The sequence below is a fragment of the Oncorhynchus kisutch genome, linkage group LG8 (genome assembly GCF_002021735.2).
Source record: "Oncorhynchus kisutch isolate 150728-3 linkage group LG8, Okis_V2, whole genome shotgun sequence".
NCBI lineage: Eukaryota > Metazoa > Chordata > Actinopteri > Salmoniformes > Salmonidae > Oncorhynchus > Oncorhynchus kisutch.
In genome coordinates this window covers 51,117,772-51,138,241 of record NC_034181.2, presented here as the reverse complement: position 1 = coordinate 51,138,241, position 20,470 = coordinate 51,117,772, and the positions used below count along the sequence as shown (strand labels likewise).

The window sequence follows — 20,470 nt, the reverse complement described above, 5'->3', positions numbered from 1 at the left end:
ACAACATTATCAGTCATTACAACTCAACCATCAATTCCTTCAAATCGATAGCTAGCACTACTAGATTAGCATCGACTGCTGTCTCAATTCAATTTAAAACTCACATTGGACCGGAGTATGCTAACGGTAACCCCCAAACGGGGTTGAATGCACTCTTACTAACAAACAAGGTCACTAATTAACAAATGGTATAATGCCACTCAGAAACCAATGCTGCTAAGTGAGCAAACCTTGTTTATTGTTTACGCAAGCCATTAGTGACGACGCTAGCTAGGCTATTAGCGAACTCTCCCCTTGGTTATATTTATACTTTGTGCTCAGTAAAAGTGCTTATGCCTGCCACACTTCAATAATGCTTCCATTATGAAAGGGGCTCGTCCATAAAGTTCAGAACCCTAAAAGCTCAGAATTCAACACCTTTTCTCTTCGCTTCCCCATTCACTAACTGTAGCCTACAGTATGTGATGTTGCTAGACGCTCGTGAAAATCCAGCTCCTGACTTTCCAGTTTCAAAATAGTGCCACTGAAGGTTGTTTTGCCATTGTTTTGTCTTCAATGCGGGCTGTGCCATGACAGCCAATGTTGAATAAAACTCTCACTGTCCTAGAAGGCTCTTCTTTAGAATGTGTTTGTGTGTAAATTGTAAAAGGAAGGTGATGCACTTTGGTGGATGGAGCGAACAATACACTCATGGCTAATAGTGAAACATAGAGGCTCAAAGAATAGCCCTGAAGCCCACATAGCTTAGTATAATATCCCTTTACATCCATTCTTTAGAATTTTTTGTTTACAGCTTTCGTTCCAATGCCTGTATTTCCCATTAATTGTGAATACAACATTAACAATGTGAGAAGATGTATGGTCCTCTATGTATCCTGTAATATATTCAAATAATTTAAACTTTTGATAGAGGACTGTCCATCTATCAATGTATGAGCCCCATTGAAAAACCATTGGCTTGATCTGTGAACGCTGTAGTTTCCTTTAATTGACCTGGAGTGACTACTCTATTGGGAAGCTTACGAGCCTTGAAGCCTAAACATCACAAAACAAACCTAAGTCCTAGCCCCTGCCCCCTAGGCACTTACGTAGAGCTGAGAGAATTGGCCTCTGATATGCTATATGGAAATGTTGTTGCGGACACTTATACAATCCTTTCATTTCTCCACAAGTGCCTTGTGGGTAGGGACTAGAAGTTGGTTTGGGATTCAATGTAATGGATATGCCCACACTAGCTTGCTTAGCGAATTAAACTACACTTTTATAATAAAAGTTGCTCAGGTGCTTCGGTCTGTCCCAATAGGTAAACCCTTTTTGGTGTTTAAACCCTCTATGCAGGGTTCTTCATAGAACTCCTTGTAAATGGTTCTACCTAGAACCCTCTGTGAACATTTCTAGCAAGAAGCATTTTTTCCTCGAAAGGTTCTTCCTAGAATCCTTTATGAACAGTTCCACCAGCCTTATTCCCATTTAAAATGTCATTATTTATGACAATACATTACATATATCATAAGGCCTTTCTTTGAAGGCCTAGTTATACTCTAATACAGTGGTGTTAGGAAACTCCTGGTTACATTATTCTTGCTTGCAAAGTGATGTGTAATTCCTATTGGAATCCAGACAAGGGGAGGATTTTCCATTTTTTTATCACCTGAAACCTGCATTCAGAATGATTGCTAGGGTAAAGAAGACTGGCCAATGGGATGACCTATATCATCTGAAATGGATCAACCTTCTCAGTAACAGGTGCAATAAATCCAACCAATTGGATTAGTTTATAAAATGTATGTTATTTATCTTTATGTAGCATAAGATTAATCAACCAATCAATGTACATGCAAAAACACAGATATTGAAACAAACTATTCTGAAAAAAATGACACAATCACACTCAACTCTGGTTTTTAACAACAACACTAAGGTTATTTTACACCGCCAAGTTTTATGTTAATTTAACTCCTGAATCAACACTAGAAATGTTACACTGAAGAATCTACATTAGGTTAAACTGGCCAATTTGCTGTGTAATATGCAGTACAAAAATTCACTGCTGGTTCACTCATACTTCCTTCTATTCTCCTACTCTCTGCTCAATAAAATCAAAGAAAATACTCATTTGAAAGACAGAAATCATGGCAAAGATATCAATTATGTCAGTACTGTAAATGCAAAAGGGTTAAGGGAATACCAGATACGTGCACAAATATTCCTGTATACTCTAGGTACAGTTTAAAATATTTTAAATATATCACACCTATCTTTTTAAATGTATCAAATTACTCAAACTCCTGATCTTAAAGTTTAAACACTGAAGTGAACACTATTGCTCAGGCACTATTTAAAAGAAAGAACAAGTATTACAATAAAAAAGCTTATTCAGATTCAGAAGCAGAACCCTTTTTGCCTTCAAAAGAATCCTTCTAGCCTCTCAAAGAGACCTTTCTTCTAAAAATGGTTCTTAGGATAACAAATGTTTGAGGTAGAACTCTTTGCCTTACAAAGAACCCTTCTCTTCCAAAAAGGGTTCTTCAGATGAAAATGGTTCTTGGTAGAACCCTATCCCTCTGCATAGAACCCTATTGGAACTCCTTTTTCTAAAAGTGTAGCTTAGCGCAGAACGAATGCCAGCTTAATTAAAGACCACTATGACCGTGGAGCTGACATTCCAAATCCTCCCAACCCCCATCCACCATCCGTCCACATGCTTACAAAGATACTACTAGATTTACAAGGCTTGCTAATGCAGGCGGGCGGAAGGACGACACTTTCAGATGCTCGTCTAGTCCAATCCACTTCAATGATTTATTGGCCAGGTGGCCACCCCAGTCTAGAAAGACAGAAATAAAGAGAGAGAGAGAAACTGAGTGTGACAGATGGATGGAGGAAGAGAGAAAGACAAACTGGGAGAAGGAGAGAGTGACAAACCGAGAGAGGAAGGGTTTTAGTAACAAGCAAGAGAGGGAAGAAGAGAGGGAGACAGAGAGACGGAGAAAGAGACAGAGGGAGAAAATAGAAAATGAGGGAGAGAATTACGAACAGAGAGAGGAAATCAGAGATAGGTAGATGTTGCAGAACAGGGAACCATTGCAGGGAACCATCAGTGCTTTGGAAACCAATGATTCCCCTTTCCTTCCCTGGATTTCTTCACTGTACCCAAACCAAAAACAGATTTAATGCATTGCTCAGTTATGTATAGAGCCATGTCCTCATGGAAGGCTCTGCCACCAGAGGTTACTCAAGCAAAAAGCAAGTTTAACTTTAAAATACAGATTTTAAAAAACATATTGTATCACAGCGCCTCTCTTCTTTCTAAAGATTTAATTGAACTCTTATTGCTTATCAAAGTATGAATATGTGCAGAATAAATGAATAGTGTCTAATTAGTATTTTTGTTGTCTCTTGGTGTCTTTCCAATATATAACTCTTATTTTATGATTTTTTTATTTTAATTAATGTCATATCTTATGCTGTTTTTGTATATAATTTGTAATGTATTTATACGTTTTATGTGGAACCCAGGAAGAGTAGCTGATGCATGTGCAGCTAACAGGGATCCGAATGAACTTAACTAAACTCTCCTTCCCTCCTACTTTGTATTTATTTGTTTAGTTTATCAGGTTTGTTTTTCAACCCTTCATTTAGCACCGTTGATCGATACGCGGGAAGATGCTATAATTTTTTTTACTGTGCCTATAAGTGGACAACCCTCTTTATTTCTTCCTCCCTCCTTCTCTCCCTTTCTCCTCTTCCTCATTTTATTCTCCCTTGCCTTCCCTTTCTTTATCACTCCTCTCACCGTGACATGGATGTTCTTCTTCATTGCTATTCTCATCATCATCAATCAGACGGCATCTCACCGCATCTCTCTGTCACTATCCTTCTCCCTCTCTCTTTGTCTTTCTTTCCCTCTCTCCTATTCCCTTGCCACCTCACTCTCTCTTCTGTGTCCCTTTTGCTCTCCCTCCCTCCCTCGCTCTGTCTGTGCTCCTCAGTCATGTGCAGTCTTTCTCTCTTACACCACACATGCTCTCCGTCATCTATCTTTCTCCATCACCCCCCCCCCCCCCCCCCCCACCACCTTTTCTCCCTTACACTTGATGCAGATCAATCTCCCTGGAGTGTACCGTACTGTAAATGTCATGTCTTCATGCATTACTACAAGAGGGTGTACAAACTTGACTAACACGCTGGGAAAGCTGTGTTTGTGTGTGTGTGAGAGAGAGAGAGAGTCTGCCCACATTAATATCTGTCTGTCTGTCTGTCTCTCCCTGTATTTCCATCTGTATCTGTCTGTGTGCGTGTGTATGTGTGTGTATGTTTCTGTGTGTGTGAGTTAGAGCGAGGATTACGGCAGATATTTGTTGTTTCCAATAAGACGGACGATGATTCTGTTTACGGGGATTACGGCATCGTGAAATTGAAACATTCTAGCGTAGCACGAGCCGCCAAGGAAAATATATAGGGGAGACAGTAAGGCCTGTTGCGGAGTCATTTTGTCAGTGGTCCCATCCGTGCACCACGTTTCTTGGATGAAGACACCAACTGCTGACTGGCAAGATACGAAGCCACCACTACATCACTTTATCAACAAGCCTCACCTTACGTCTCTCTGCCCCCTGTTCTGTCGCTTTTCCTCCTCTCTCCTTCTCTCTCACAGCCACCTTTATCTTTTCCTCTCTCATCTCATTTATATTGTATATCTTTTTTTCCCTCCCTTTCGCTCGCTCATGGTCTCTCTCTAGGGGCTTCCACTGTTCCCATTCTCTCAATTCCTCTCAATCTTCCTTTCTTTCTTCCCTCTCTCTGACTCTCTCTCTCCAGAGGTTACTACTGTGTCCTACCACTCTCCCTCACTCACCCTCTTTCTAATTCTTGCTCTCTATTTCTCTCTCTCTTTGGGTGTCCTCCTCTGCCCCCCCCCCCCCTCTCTCTCTCTCTCAATTCAATTCAATCCAATTCTCAAGACGTAACAATAGACAGACATATTACCAATTTGCAATATTAACATAATTAAAATAATAATAATACATATTGTCAACAGGACAACAGTAACAGCAATAATCAAGGGTCAAAATAACCATTCAGTGAACAGTAACAAAGGCAGAGAGGACATGGGCAGGTTTGTTGGTCTGTCAGACATTGACCCTCATTTTATGGCAGGCAGCAATGTAGTGCGCTGCCAACCCACAGCTCTCTGCATCCTCCCCCAACAGGATGGGTAGCCTATTCTCATCCGAGTGGTCTTTGAAACCTTGAATAAGGGTTTCAAATTTGGAGAAATTACACTCTCTCATTGTTTTATATTTTTGACATTTTGTCAGGAAATGCAGCTCTGTCTCGTGTTCTGCTATGGTTGCCTTTCCTCTACAGCAGCTATTCCCAAACTACGCCAAATAAAAATGTGATTCACGTTTTAAAAATTATAATTCTTCACATAAAAAAAAAATCTTCACATTTTCAAACAGTCCATTTATATTTTCCAACGGGGCTATACATTTGGGTGAGTTTTTATTTTATTTTTTTATTTTTTTATTTTCACTGCCAAAAATAAAATGAAACCATCAGCCAATTTGAAAAATAAGCCACAGGAGGTTTTGAGTGAGAATTAAGACGACTTTCAAGTAGTAAGGCATGTATAAAAGCAACAGATACCATTAATAAGAAGGGTCTAGAAGTTTCGTATATGGTGAGCTACCGAGTGGCTAGGACAGGCAAGTCCCATACTATTAGGGAGGACTTAATTATTCCTGCTGCCACGGTTATGGCTGGGACAATGCTGGGGGAAAAGGCAAAAAGAACGATACAGACAATGCCTTCATCAAACAACACTGTTTCACGACGAATTTAGTGACATGGCAGGAGATGTTTTGAAACAGTTACTGCTTCGCATACAAGCCAGTGAATTATATGCGTTACAGCTGGATGAGTCAACAGATGTGGCGGGGCCTGTGACAGCACCAGGTATATGTACGTTACATTTATGGGCGGTCAATTAAGGAAGACATCCTCTTCTGCAAACCATTGGAAACCAGGACAACAGGAGAGGATAATTTTAAAGTACTGGAAAGCTTTGTGACATAAATTGGACTTTGGAGGTCAAGATGTGTTGGTATCTGTACCGATGGTGTAAAAGCCATGACAGGGAGACATAGTGAAGTGTGTAATGCACATGCAAGCAGTTGCTCCCGACACCAATTGGGTACACTGCAGCATCCACCGAGAGGCTCTTGCTGCCATGGGAATGCTTGACAGCTTGAAAGACGTTTTGAACGCTACAATGAAAATTGATAACTTTGTTAAAGCAGGGCCCCTGAACTCTTGTGTATTTTCTGCACTATGCAATGATATGGGCAGCGACCATGTAACACTTTTACAACATACAGAAGTGCGCTGGTTTTCAAGGGGCAAAGTATTGACATGTTTTTTTAATTGAGAGACTAGCTTAAAGTTTTCTTTACTGACCATAATTTTCACTTGTCTGACCGCTTGCATGATGATGAGTTTCTCACACGACTGGCCTATCTTGGTGATGTTTTTTCTTGCCTGAATGATCTGAATCTGGGTTTACAGGGACTCTCGGCAAGTATTTTCAATGTGCGGGACAAAATTGAGGCTATGATTAAGAAGTTGGAGTTCTTCTCTGTCTGCATTAACAAGGACAACACACAGGTCTTTCCATCATTGTATGATTTTTTGTGTGCAAATGAACTCAAGTTTATGGACAATGTAAAATGTTATATAGCAAAGCACCTGAGTTGGGTGCGCAATTACCAAATACTTTTCCGAAACGGATGACACAAACACCTGGTTTCATTCTCCCTTTAATGGCCTGCCTCCAGTCCACTTACCGATATCTGAACAAGAGAGCCTCATCAAAATTGCAAAAAGCGGTTCTGTGAAAATGTAATTTAATCAGAAGCCACTGCCAGGTTTCTGGATTGGGCTGCGCTCACAGTATCTTGCGTTGGCAAATCGCTCTGTTAAGACACTGATGCCCTTTGCACCCACGTACCTATGTGAGAGTGGATTCTCGGCCCTCGCTAGCATGAAAACTAAATACAGGCACAGACTGTGTGTGGAAAATGAGACTCTTCAATACAACCCAACATTGCAGAGCTATGTGCATCCTTTCAAGCACAACCTTCTCATTAACCTGTGGTGATTTATTCACAATATTAAATTCACAAATACATGTTTATATGTAAGATGGTTGAATAAATAGCAAAATGATTGACTATTATTATTTTAATTTGTGCCCCGGTCCTATAAGAGCTCTCTGTCACTTCCCACGAGCCGGGTTGTGACAAAAAATCACACAAATTCTTATGTTTAATAAATGTATCTTATAGTGTGTGTGTGTGGCAGGCTTACAATGATGGCAAAAAAACAACATTTTAGAGTGTGCTGACCCTGGTGCTAGAGGTGGTATGCAGCTGGAGGTTGAATGTTTGAAGGGATACGGGACTATAACAAGTTTGGGAACCACTGCTCTACAGGGAGCTAGGCATTCCTGTGTCTACCGAAAGGTTTTGATCTTGGTCAAACCATTTTCCACGGTGTACAGTACTGTCAATTTAGGGCCAGATAGCACTGCATTTTGCTTGTGCTTCCTAATAAATAATGTAATTTTGTTTTGACTGTGTTGTGTTTTGGTTTATTCTGATTGACTGGATGTTCTTGTCCTGAGGCTTCAGTGTGTTAGTAGAACAGGTTTATGAACCAGCTGGATGTGGAGACTATATTCTTTGCTCAGATCTTGTCATTGCAGGACTTGGTAATGTTAATGTATTTTAGATGTTTCCAAAACTGCCATGAAGTGCAATTGGTTCAATGACACATTCAATTAGTTTTAGCCAAATTTATTTCAATTTGAATTAGTTTTTAGTGGCGTAGAATGCCCTGCGTGCTTTCTCTCAGTTCATTCACTGCCTCATTTAGGTGTCCAGTTGAGCTCATTTTTAAACGTAAGAAATTGTAGTGTGTGCAGTACTCTATATATGTTGTACTAATTGAGCATTTTGGTCTAATTCCCTGAGATCTGGATATTCCCTGGAAAATCATAATTTTTTACTTTTTGGGGTTCAGGCTCTGCTGTGGGTGACAGCAGGCACAGGTCATCTGCGAACAGCAGACATTTAACCTCTGAATTGTGGTGACTAGCACCAGGGACTGAGGATTGTTCTTGAATTGTGGCCTAGACTGCAACCCTGGCGAAGGCCCCGCCCCTGGTTAAAGAATTATGTTATTTTCTTGCCAATTTTGATGCTGCACTTATTACCAGAATACATTGATTTAATGATAGAATCAAATTCTTTTTGGAAGTCGATAAGTTGAGTGTACATTTTGGTATTATTTTGGTGGAGTGTGTTGGGTGTAAATATGATTGGTCGTGCGATGTTTTGGTATAAATCCAATTAGAATTTTTATCAAGACATTGTGCTTTTTAAGGAAGTTTAGATCTCTTGTCTACAGAAAACCTTCCCCAGGTTACTGTTCAAACAAATGCCTATGTAATTGAAATGTGTCTCCATTCTTAAAGCTTGGGGTTATGCGTCCTTGATTCCAGATGTCAGGGAAATAACCTACACTCAAATTAAACAGTTTTAATATAGCCAATTAAAATTTTGCACTAGTGAATTTGATCATCTCATTTAGAATTCCATCAGGTCTGCATGCTTTTTTAAATTTGAGGGCCTGACATTTCTTATAGAGCTCCTGGTCAGTAATTGGGGAGTCCAATGGATTTTTCATGAATTTTGCATGGTTCTGCGTTTGCATCAGTTTGAACGGTGTTGTAGAGTGTTTTAAAATGACTGGTCCAATATGTTACCATTTTGTATTGTTCATTTCTCTAGTTTAGATTTTTTGTAGGTTTTTCCAATTTAGCGAGAAGATGTTTGTGTTTATGGACTCCTCAATTAGTGTTAGCTGCTTGAAGTTGTACTGTGCATTTTTGGTTCTGAGTGTACAGTACAATTATAGTTTTAAAGTCTCACAGTAATTAGGGTGTAATTCACCATTATTTGGGTCTCTGTGCTTTTGGCTTAATACTGTTTACATTTTTTTCCTTATCATTTGACAATCTGCATCAAACCAGTTTTCATCTGTGGTCTTTTTTGGTTCATTTTTCATCCATTTCAGTTGTGCTTCTTTTGCCGTTTTCCAGAATATATTGTTGATGTTTTTTATTGGTAGATGTATGCCTTCTTTACTGTGAGTGAATGTGGTATCCAGAAAATTATCTAAGAGTGTTTTAATTTATTGGTTACTGGTTGCTTTCTGCTATTCTTATGTGCTGTTTTGGGCCCATCTGTATGAATTTCTGATTTTGTAAAGCTTACTGGGCTGTGAATGTGTGATTGTTTTCCATGTCTGTTCTTTTGAGGAACAATGTCATTTGGCAGTAATCAGACAGAGGTCTTAGTGACTTGACAGTGAAGGAGCTGGGAAAGAAAGGGTATATGTCTGTAATCATATAGTCTACTGTGCTGTGGACAGGAAGTGAGCAACAGGTGAATCTCCCCAAAGAGTAACCTACCTTTGACAAAGTAGAGACCCAGGCTTCGACAGAGCTGCAACAGATCCCTTCCGTTTTTGTTGATGGCTCCGTCACTGTTGTTTCTATTGGGGAGATTACGACAGTTGGGAGCAGTATGGCCTGTAAGAAAGCCCTCCCCTCGTGTGGTTGTTAGAACGGGTAGTGTTCCAGTTCGCTCGTTTATGTCCCCACAGACGAGCACATTTCCCTGGGACTGGAAATGGCACGCCTCTTCCTCAAGGATGGGAAATATCTCCTCTGAGTAATATGGGGATTTTGGGGGGGGATATATATTGTGCATAAGAACACATATTTTTCTGTCAATACAAGTTTAAAAAATTTTTTTTTTAACCAAATGTGATATTTACCCATTTTGAGGGGATCAATTTGATTGTGTAGTTTGGTTTTGTAGCAAATGATCAATCCTCCAGATTCTCTGCCTCTATTGACAGAGCTGTGTTTCTGTGACGGCAAAATTACCTTTCTGTAGCCTGTGGGACAGTGACTGACAATGTCTGCCTTACACCATGTCTCCTGCAGAATGATGACATCAACATATTTAAGATTTTTTTTACTACAGTGCTAAACTCTTTGGTCCAAAGGTTGATGAGTTCAGGCTCTCAATGTTCCACATGCTCACTGATAGCGATCTCATGTTACAAAAAGAAAGAATAGCACAGTCAAAAAATAAAGTAACTACTAACTACTATGTTGATAAGAGTGAGAAACAGGAAAACAGAAAACATTTGTTATCTTTTTCTTCATTGAACAAGTAAACTTGGAGGAGCTGTTTAATCTCACTCAATCCTACAGAGTTCTCCTGTCCACTGAGGGCCTCCGCATAGTTGCACTGGTCCCGCTTTTGGGCCCTGTGGAGTGAAGGGGGGCAAGGTCTGGGTGAGTGTGGGTCAGTGGGGCGTAGCGGTGTTCGGGGTGGTGAGGGGTTGCAGCTTCTCTCTCTCATCTCTCCCTCATTCTTGCCTTCCAAAGAATCAATACTCTTCCAAAAATGGTTCTTAAGATGTTAAAGGTTCTATATAGAACCCTTTGCCTTACAAAGGGGTTCATCTGATCAAAACAGTTATTGGTAGAACCCTATCCCTCTTCAAAGAACCCTATTGGAACCCTTTTTTCTAAGAGTGTAGGTATTCTGCTCTAAGCAAGTGAGTTATTCTTACAATGAGAAGATTCAAGCTTGCGTACTCAGATATAATAATAATTTACTGGATTCCAGTAGCCCAAAGGACTTTACCTAGGCTTGCTAGCACTGACAACTTCTTTATTGAGGAAAATGTACTTACTACGACTGTGATATGTGGTTGTCCCACCTAGCTACCTTAAGAGGAATGCACTTACTCTAAGTCGCACTGGATAAGAGCGTCTTCTAAATGACAAAAATGTAAAATGTACAATTACCAGGCCTTGGTATCAACTCCACAATCTACACTTCATCTCCCTTATCGTCCAGGTCTCTTTGAAACACGGCCAAAACATAGTCTATAATTACATAGCCATTGCCAATAAAGACCAAATTCAACGGTGGCTTAAGGCTAACGTCGTGTGAACCCTAACGTTTGTGACCCCATACGTATCGTGGCATCGTTAGCTCTGCATTAGCATCCTTTGCTAATAAGTAGCCTATTAGCTTAATGGCAGCGCGGGGTGATTTGCAGCAGTATAATTATGCTATGGTGCTAGCCATTGGACCTGGAGGCTAGTCAGTCATTCTCCGTGGATAGCTTCTGACATGTTAATTACACACGATTAGTGCTTAGCACGACGCTAACGTCTGCGCCTCGTGGCGTCCGATCCATCATGTCGACATATCAGTTTTCACATGTCAGGTGTGACATCTCTCTTGCTCCTTGTCTTTATTCTCCTGCAGGGTACTGTATGCAGGGAGAGGTTCCTGGGATAAGCTGTAGAGAGGCCAGGGTTTTATTCCACAAAATTAATTGATTATCAAGCGGCTTAGTATTGTTTTCTTACGTCTTAAGACGTAAAGAACAATACTAAACCACTGATCATGATTCAAGGTTTCTCCTCCTTTCATTATTTTGCTGGGACCATTGTTGTGAAGACACCTATCTCCTTTTCTGCTTTCTTACTCTTCCCTCTACCCTCTCTCTCTCTCTCTCTACCTCCCTTTCTTGCATTATTCCATTAAAGATCTGTCTTTCTCAAAAACTGTGAGAGGAGGCTATTTGGGAACACTTTATTTGAAGGCTACCTACATAAGTATGTCATAACACGTTTATAACCCATACATAACTTATTAATTAACACTATTTTCCCCCTTCACTCAGACGCTCCAGTCCTGGACCCGGTCTTTCAGGATGTCCGTTCACCCAACTACCAGTTTGTGACGTTGCGCTGCCTCATTCAGAAGTCCAACCCGGCACGAGTGGCCAGTGTCCGCTGGGTCCGAAACGGCGAGCCCCTGTCCTCCCTGACCCCGAACCCGCAGGAGAACCCGCAGCTGAAATTCAAGCTGGACCCCAGCAACAACGGCACATATGAGTGCCGCGTCAGCAACGGCGTGGGCAGCTCCACCTGCACCTTCAACGTCTCGTGTGAGTACCAGAAGAGGTTGGAGTTCCTGGTAGTGTTAGGATTTAGGATTGCAGTGTTTGGTTTTCAACAGACATAATGGGACCCATATGGTTATGGCTACAAGATGAAAAGAGAGCAGTTTCTCATGTCATAAAATATAGGACTGAAAATGAAGTGCATTACAACTTTTAAAATAAATGGGCGTCTGACCCTCTGATACACAATTCATAAAGTACCAAACCAACCAACCAAAACTCCCACTCCCTCTTCTCCTTCTTCTTTCTCCCTCCCCCAACACTGTAGCCCGTCCATACAACGCAGAGTTTTACTTTGATACGCCCAACCCCATCCGCATTCAGAAGGTCAACAACTACTCCTACAACCTCCAATGGACCCAGAGAGAGCCGGCAGCTACAGACCGCATCATCGGCTACTGGGTCAACGTCCGCACGGTGGGTCACACACACACACGCATGCGCACACACACACAAACACAAACGCGCGCACACACACACGCACACACGCACTGCTTAAGGAGCCTCACACACACTGCAGAAGGAGTCGCACACACATTGCAGAAAGAGTCCCCCACACATTGCAGAAGGAGCCTACACACACGCGCACACACACACACACACACTCACTCACTCACTGACCACTCACTCAGGAGCACTATATTGAGTGTTGTGTGAAGTGAAATAAGTGAACGTGGGCCTTCATAATTTGAGCCAGGGGAATAGCTGAGGCTGTGTTGGGAGTGGACAATGGATCGATGGGAGCTTGTACTGCATTAACAACACTCTCTGAGCAGCCAAGATCCAGAGTGACACCTCTCTCCACCCTTCTCTTCCTCTCCTCATAGTTACATGCCTCTCCTCTCCCCTTTCCCCTCTTCCTCTCTATCCTCCACTCTCCATGCTTTCCTCTCCTCTCCTCTATTTTACTTTATTTTCTTGTCCTCTCCTCTATTATCCTTTCACTCCCTTCTACTCCCCTCCTCCTATTTCCTCCTCTCCTCTATTCCCCTTTCTTCTCTATTCTCCTTTCTCCTCCTCTCTGCCTCTTCTCCCCTCATATTGCCCATCTCCACCTCTCCTCTTCCTCTATTCTCCTCTCCCCTTTCTTCTCCTCCCCTTCTCTCTTCCTCTCCTCTCCACCCTCTCATCCCCTCTCCATTCCTCTCATCTCCTCCACCCCCCTCTCCTCATGCTAATTGAGGACAGATACTCTCTGACAGATACAAACTCTCTTTATAAAGTTGGCAGTCTCCTGCTCAAAACGCATATCCTCCCTAATCATGACAGTGGCAGTGTCACATAGAAAATGACTCCATTGTTGTAACAGCGGGGTGGGCAGTTTCAAACATCGCAGGTTGACGTTTATTATCATGAGTCTTGCCCTGGAGGTAGAACTGAGTGGTTTCCACTAGATGGGCCAGAGCCAAAGTCAGAATTGACTATATTAGATACTAGATACAAGTGTTATTCACAGAATTAAAGATAGACTTCTCCTTAATGCAACAGCTGTGTCAGATTTTTTTTTTACTTTATGGAAAAAGCATAATCTGAGAACGGCGCTCAGAGCCCAAAACAGCCAGAGAAATATCTAAATATCCAAATATCCATTTTGGAGTCAAGAGAAGTTAGAAATAACACCATAAATATTCACTTAACTTTGATGATCTTCATCAGAAGGCACTCCCAAGAATCCCAGTTCGACAATAAATTACTGATTTGTTCCATGAAGTCCATCATTTATGTCCAAATAGCCACTTGTTGTTAGCGTGTTCAGCCTACTAATTCATCATCATGAGGTGCGAGCACTTTGTCCAGACAAAAACTCGAAAAGTTCCGTTACAGTCCTTTAGAAACATGTCAAACGATGTATGGAATCAATCGTTAGGATGTTTTTAACATAAAACATCAATAATGTTCCAACCGGAGAATTCCTATGTCTGAAGAAAAGCACTGGAACGAGAGGTATATCTGTCGGGAGTGCGCATCACGAGCCTGAGACACTCTGCCAGACCACTGACTCAAAGAGGTCTCATGAGCCCCTCCTTTATAGGAGAATCCTCATTCAAGTTTCTAAAGACGGTTGACATCTAGTGGAAGCCGTAGGAAGTGCAACTTGACTCCATAGACACTGTGTATTCGGTAGGCCAAGCTTTGAAAAACTACAAACCTCAGATGTCCCACTTCCTGGTTGGATTTTTCTCAGGTTTTCGCCATATCATATCATTTGTTTTTTGACAGGTCAATGACCCAAAACACACCTCCAGGCTGTGTAAGGGCTATTTGACTAAGAAGGAGAGTGGTGGAGTGCTGGAGTGCTGGATCAGATGACCTGGCCTCCACATGGTTTGTGATGAGTTGTACCGCAGAGTGAAGGAAAAGCAGCCAACAATTGCTCAGCATATGTGGGAATTCCTTCAAGACGGTTGGAAAAGCATTCCTCGTGAAGCTGGTTGAGAGGATTCTAAGAGTGTGCAAAGCTGTCATCAAGGCAAAGGGTGGCTACTTTGAAGAATCTCAAATATAACATATATTTTATAACATGTACTTTTTAGGTTAATGCATGATTCCATATGTGTTTTTTCATTTTTTTTGATGTCTTCACTATTATTATATAATGTAGAACATTGTATAAATAAAGAAAAAAAACAGAATGAGTAGGTGTGTCCAAACTTTTGACTGGTACTGTATATTTAACACAAAACAAGCATATACTTACATAAGAAAACAACATGAAAGTATGTACACTGAACAAAAATATTAACGCAACATGTAGTGTTGGTGCCACGTTTCATGACCTGAAATAAAAAATCTGAGAAATGTTCCATATGCACAAAAAGCTTATTTCTCTGTCTGCAACAAACTCTTTTGTGGGGATTTTTTTCTTTCTTCTGATTGGCCTGCCCTGGCTCCCCAGTGGGCGGGCCTGGCTGCCAAGTGGGTTGGCCTATGCCCTCCAAGGCCCAAACATGGCTGCACCCTAGCGCCCCCCCCCCAAAAAAATCCATAGATTAGGGCCTAATTTATTTATTTCAATTAACAGATTTTCTTATATGAACTGTAACTCAGTAAATCTTTGAAATTGTTGCATGTTGCATTTATATTTTTGTTCAGTATCGATTAATGTAAACCCACAGTTTCAAGGCTATGCTTTCACATTACATTACAAAATAATACTCTCCAAAATTACGATGAAATGAATCAAAGTTTAAAAAAATCATAATCCACCACTTTAGGTAAGTAAGTTAATAAAGAGTTGCTTCAGAAGGCATAAAGTGCTGGTAGAATGAAGAGGATTACACCAAATTGTTGCAGACAATACCTGTGTTCCAATACTGATAATAACCGCACTAACCATGTAATTTGTGACGTAAATTGAGTATATAGTATGCTTATTGGTCATAGTATGGATATCGTTAGTATGCCAAAAGTTCTCGGATGTTGAACTAAAGTCGTCAAAATATGATGTATACACGCAGAGGACACATTTTCTGTACTTTAGGGCCCATAATGCAATTATTCAGGAAATGGGGATGACAATACATCGTTTTCAGATTTGAAGAAAATGAGAGCGTATACAAATTCATTGCTTTAACTAATTATGACAAATGTTAAGAAAATGTTGAGCAGTGTAATACAGTGGCTTGCGAAAGTATTCACCCTCTTGGCATTTTTCCTATTTTGTTGCCTTACAACCTGGAATTAGAACAGATTTTTTGGGGGGTTGTATCATTTGATTTAAACAACATGCCTATCACTTTGAAGATGCAAAGCAGTTTTTATTGTGAAACAAACAAGAAATAAGACAAAAAACAGAAAACTTGAGCGTGTATAACTATTCACACCCCCAAAGTCAATACTTTGAAGAGCCACCTTCTGCAGCAATTGCAGCTGCAAATCTCTTGGGGTATGTCTCTATCAGCTTGGCACATCCTGGCACTTGGATTTTTGCCCATTCTTCAAGGAAAAACTACTCCAGCTCCTTCAAGTTGGATGGGTTCCGCTGGTGTACAGCAATCTCCAGGACATTTTAATGTTTCCCCTTAAACCACTTGAGTGTTGCTTTAGCAGTATGCTTAGGGTCATTTTTAAAATTTGATTTACCTTTATTTTACTAGGCAAGTCAGTTAAGAACAAATTCTTAATTTCAATGATGGCCTAGGAACAGTGGGTTAACTGCCTGTTCAAGGGCAGAACGACTTTGAACGATTTTGTACCTTGTCAGCTCGGGGATTTGAACTTGAAACCTTTTGGTTACTAGTCCAATGCTCTAACCACTAGGCTACACTGCCGCCCCATTTGCTTTGCTGGAAGGTGAACCTCTGTCCCAATCTCAAATCTCTGGAAGACTGAAACAGATTTCCCTCAAGAATTTCCCTGTATTTAGTGCCATCCATCATTCCTTCAATTCTGACCAGTTTCCCAGTCCCTGCCAATAAAAAACATCCCCACAGCATGATGCTGCCACCAGGGATGGTGTTCTTGGGGTGATGAGAGGTGATGTCTCGCCAGAGAGAGAGTTTTTTTTTTTATGTCCAAAAAGCTCAATTTTAGCCTCATCTGACCAGAGTACCTTCTTCCATATGTTTGGGGAGTCTCCCACTCCCCTTTTGGAGAACACCAAATGTGTTTTCTGATTTATTTCTTTAAGCAATGGCTTCCAATCTTCGCTGTGGAGGTTTGCAGCTCCTTCAGGGTTATCTTTGGTCTCTTTGTTGCCTCTCTGATTAAGGCCCTCCTTGCCTGGTCTGTGAGTTTTGGTGGGCGGCCCCTGTTGGCAGGTTTGTTGTGGTGCCACAGTCTTTCCATTTAAATTTTTTATTTATTTATTTTACCCCTTTTTCTCCCCAATTTCGTGGTATCCAATTGTTGTAGTAGCTACTATCTTGTCTCATCGTTACAACTCCCGTACGGGCTCGGGAGAGACGAAGGTTGAAAGTCATGCGTCCTCCGATACACAACCCAACCAAGCGTGCATCCAACCCGGAAGCCAGCCGCACCAATGCGCCGGAGGAAACACCGTGCACCTGGCCACCTTGGTTAGCGCACACTGCGCCCAGCCCGCCACAGGAGTCGCTGGTGCACGATGAGACAAGGACACCCCTACCGACCACTGCTTCTTAACACAGCGTGCATCCAACCCGGAAGCCAGCCGCACCAATGCGCCGGAGGAAACACCGTGCACCTGGCCACCTTGGTTAGCGCACACTGCGCCCAGCCCGCCACAGGAGTCGCTGGTGCACAATGAGACAAGGACACCCCTACCGACCAAGCCCTCCCTAACCCGGGCGACGCTAGGCCAATTGTGCGTCGCCCCACGGACCTCCCGGTCGCGGCCGGTTACGACAGAGCCTGGGCGTGAACCCAGGGAATCTGATGGCACAGCTGGCGCTGCAGTACAGCGCCCTTAACCACTGCACCACCCGGGAGGCCCTTTTCCATTTTTTTAATAATGGATTTAAGGGTGCTCCATGGGATGTTCAAAGTTTCTGATATTTATAACCCAACCTTGATCTGTACTTCTCCAGAACTTAGTCCCTGACCTGTTTGGAGAGCTCCTTGGTCTTCATGGTGCCACTTGCTTTGTCGTGACCTTTGCTTAGTGGTATTGCAGACTCCGGGGCCTTTCAGAACAGGTGAATATATACTTAGATCATGTGACACTTAGATTGCATACAGGTGAGCTTTATGTAACTAATTATGTGACTTCTGAAGGTAATTTGTTGCACCAGATCTTATTTTTTGGCTTCAAAGCAAAGGGGGTGAATACATATGCACGCACCACGTTTCTGTTTTTAATTTTTTCGTTAATTTTTGAAACAAGTTCTTTTTTTCATTTCACTTCACCAATTTGGACTATTTTGTGTATGTCCATTACATGAAATCCAAATGAAAATCCATTTAAATTACAGGTTGTAATGCAACAAAATAGGAAAAATGCCAAGAGGGATGAATACTTTTGCAAGGCACTGTAAAATAATTTATTTTCAAATAAGTTATCTTACATGTTATGTTGGCTGACAATTTGTTAGCTACTCTGTTCTAACGTATCACATAGCATATCATTACATCAGTATGTAGCATTATGTTAGCTAGCTATGTTAGTTGGCTACTTATACATCAAACTTGCGAATATATTAACTATAGGCTATCTAACTACACAACGTTTGTTGACTTGATTATACACTTCATTCTTAGCTAAATGATATGCGTTCTCAATGGACATTTGGCTGCTTTCGTAAATTCGCTCTGGCTATCTTCTCCAATTTCAGAGCACTCTCGTCTGTGTACCAGAGCTCAGAATAATGAATATAAGAGCGCTCAACACCCGTTGAATATGGCCGGTGGCAAAAAGGCGTAATTAAATTGTTGCCAGCAGCACAGTTACAGTCACCGACACTCTGGATAACATGAAACTGCCTAACCATCTCTGCTAGGGCGAGAAGAATGGTCAGAGTGGAAGTAGCTAACAAGCTAGTCAATGATAGCTTGGGTGCTTGAATGCCGTTGTAAGGTCAGAACGCTCAAATCAACCCTACTCCTCGGCCAGAGCGTCCAGTGTGTGCTCCATGAGCGAAACGCTCTGAATTTAGAAATGCACAATTTGATAACGCTCTGAATTAACGTGAGCACTCTGGCACTCCATATTGAATTTAAGAACACACCCGAAGTCGTAAAATGTCTAACTAGTCATTTGTTATGCTAACTAGCTATCAAGAGGTTGCATTGGAACAGCATCAACTTCCGGTAGACGGGCAAAGAGCTAGTACACTCAACTGAAAGCATACTGTTAGTTTACTGTATACTAAAATGGACTAATAGTATATAGCATATAGTATATACTCATGAATTAAGTATGTAGTATACAGTATGTTAGTATGGGTATTCGAACACAGCTAATAAGTGAAAGGAGCTCTGCATTAACACACCATCACTTCCTGATTAGCCATGTCACATGACAGAGGTCAGGGTAACATTAACTGAGCATATTGCAAACAGCCAGCAGGGGGAGACAAGCATCTTAAAGGTGAGCATCAATGCTATTGTAACAGAACAGACCATATCGTAAAAATGTCTGAAAACAAAAATGGCCTTTTTGGTCTTAATTTAAGGTTAGGATTAGGCATTAGTGGTAGCAGTGTGTTTAGGGTTAGGTTTAAAATAATATTGTATTACTTTATGGCTGTGCCAGCTATTAACCACTCTGTAGAGCTGCCTCCAGTACATGAGTCATCTTAATAAATGCCAAAACTGCTTTGTTTTCACTTCTTCCTCTGTCTTCTTCCTCTGTCTTCTTCCTCTGTCTTGAAGCCTGTGATGAATATACCCCCCCCCCCCCCCCCCACCAGCCACTAGCTATTGGTATTGGTTGTTGCAGCATGGGTAACACATATGAGAGTGTGTAGGCCTATGTGTACAAATTGGTTGTTTTACTTGACTGTTAATATTGATGTTGTTTTACGTTAATGTATTTCCTGTCTTGGAGCTGATATGTCATGACATGACATGTGCTATTAAATGTATACTCTACATAGCCTGCAATGCAATAACTACAAATAGCTACTGTGAGCAAAATGTCGACCCTACATAGTTGCATAGCACAAAAATGCAGACATGTGCAGTCCCGCAATTATAAACTCGACGTAAGTATACAGTATGGCCAGAGAGACGGAGAGGGTAAGGGAGGGATAACGGAACAGAGCGGGAGAGAGAAGAAGAGAGAGAGAGAGGAAGAGAGGAAGTATCTTGATGAATTATATAAGAGCGGCAGGATTCCTCCCCCAAAAAGCACACACACAATCACACAAGGACACACACACACACCTGTGGGTCAGATGGGGGAGAGAGGAAATTGGGGGGCTGAATTAGCCAGCTTGCATTTGTGCGGCTGAATAGCTAATCGTCAGGTCTTTAAAACTCATACCTTACAGTAAGTAAGCGTCGGCTGGGATACATGGGACTTAGCATCTCCCTAGGATACATTTTTTGAGTGAGTTTGAGCGCTCTTTCTGCTCTTCAATGTGAATAGTTTGTGGGGTTGTTGAATGATAGCGTGATAACTGAGAGATGGAATACACCACTGCCAATTTGGCCAATTGTCTTTGCTAGGAAGTTTATCAATGTATAGTATGTAAGGAAGAAGCAACTCTAAAAGGACAATAGAACTAATGTCCAGGTAGAAGATAATGGACCCTACACACTAAAAACGAATGGTTCTATATATGGTTACAACACTTATTGGGGCTCTAAAGAACCCTTTTTATGGTTCTATAAAGAACCTTTCTCAAATCAAATCAAAATCAAATTTATTTGTCACATACACATGGTTAGCAGATGTTAATGCGAGTGTAGCGAAATGCTTGTG

At 41.4% G+C, this 20,470-nt stretch overlaps 1 protein-coding gene across 1 annotated transcript in view; it reads left to right on the top strand.

The window, feature by feature from the left end:
* The window catches only part of LOC109895575 (MAM domain-containing glycosylphosphatidylinositol anchor protein 1), a 410,076-nt gene that overhangs the window by 279,247 nt on the left and 110,359 nt on the right, over nucleotides 1-20,470 (top strand). Inside the window, exons 11-12 of the mRNA XM_031830541.1 lie at nucleotides 11,845-12,111; nucleotides 12,395-12,543. Coding sequence (XP_031686401.1) covers nucleotides 11,845-12,111; nucleotides 12,395-12,543 — 416 coding nt within the window. The remainder of the gene's footprint in view (nucleotides 1-11,844; nucleotides 12,112-12,394; nucleotides 12,544-20,470) is intronic.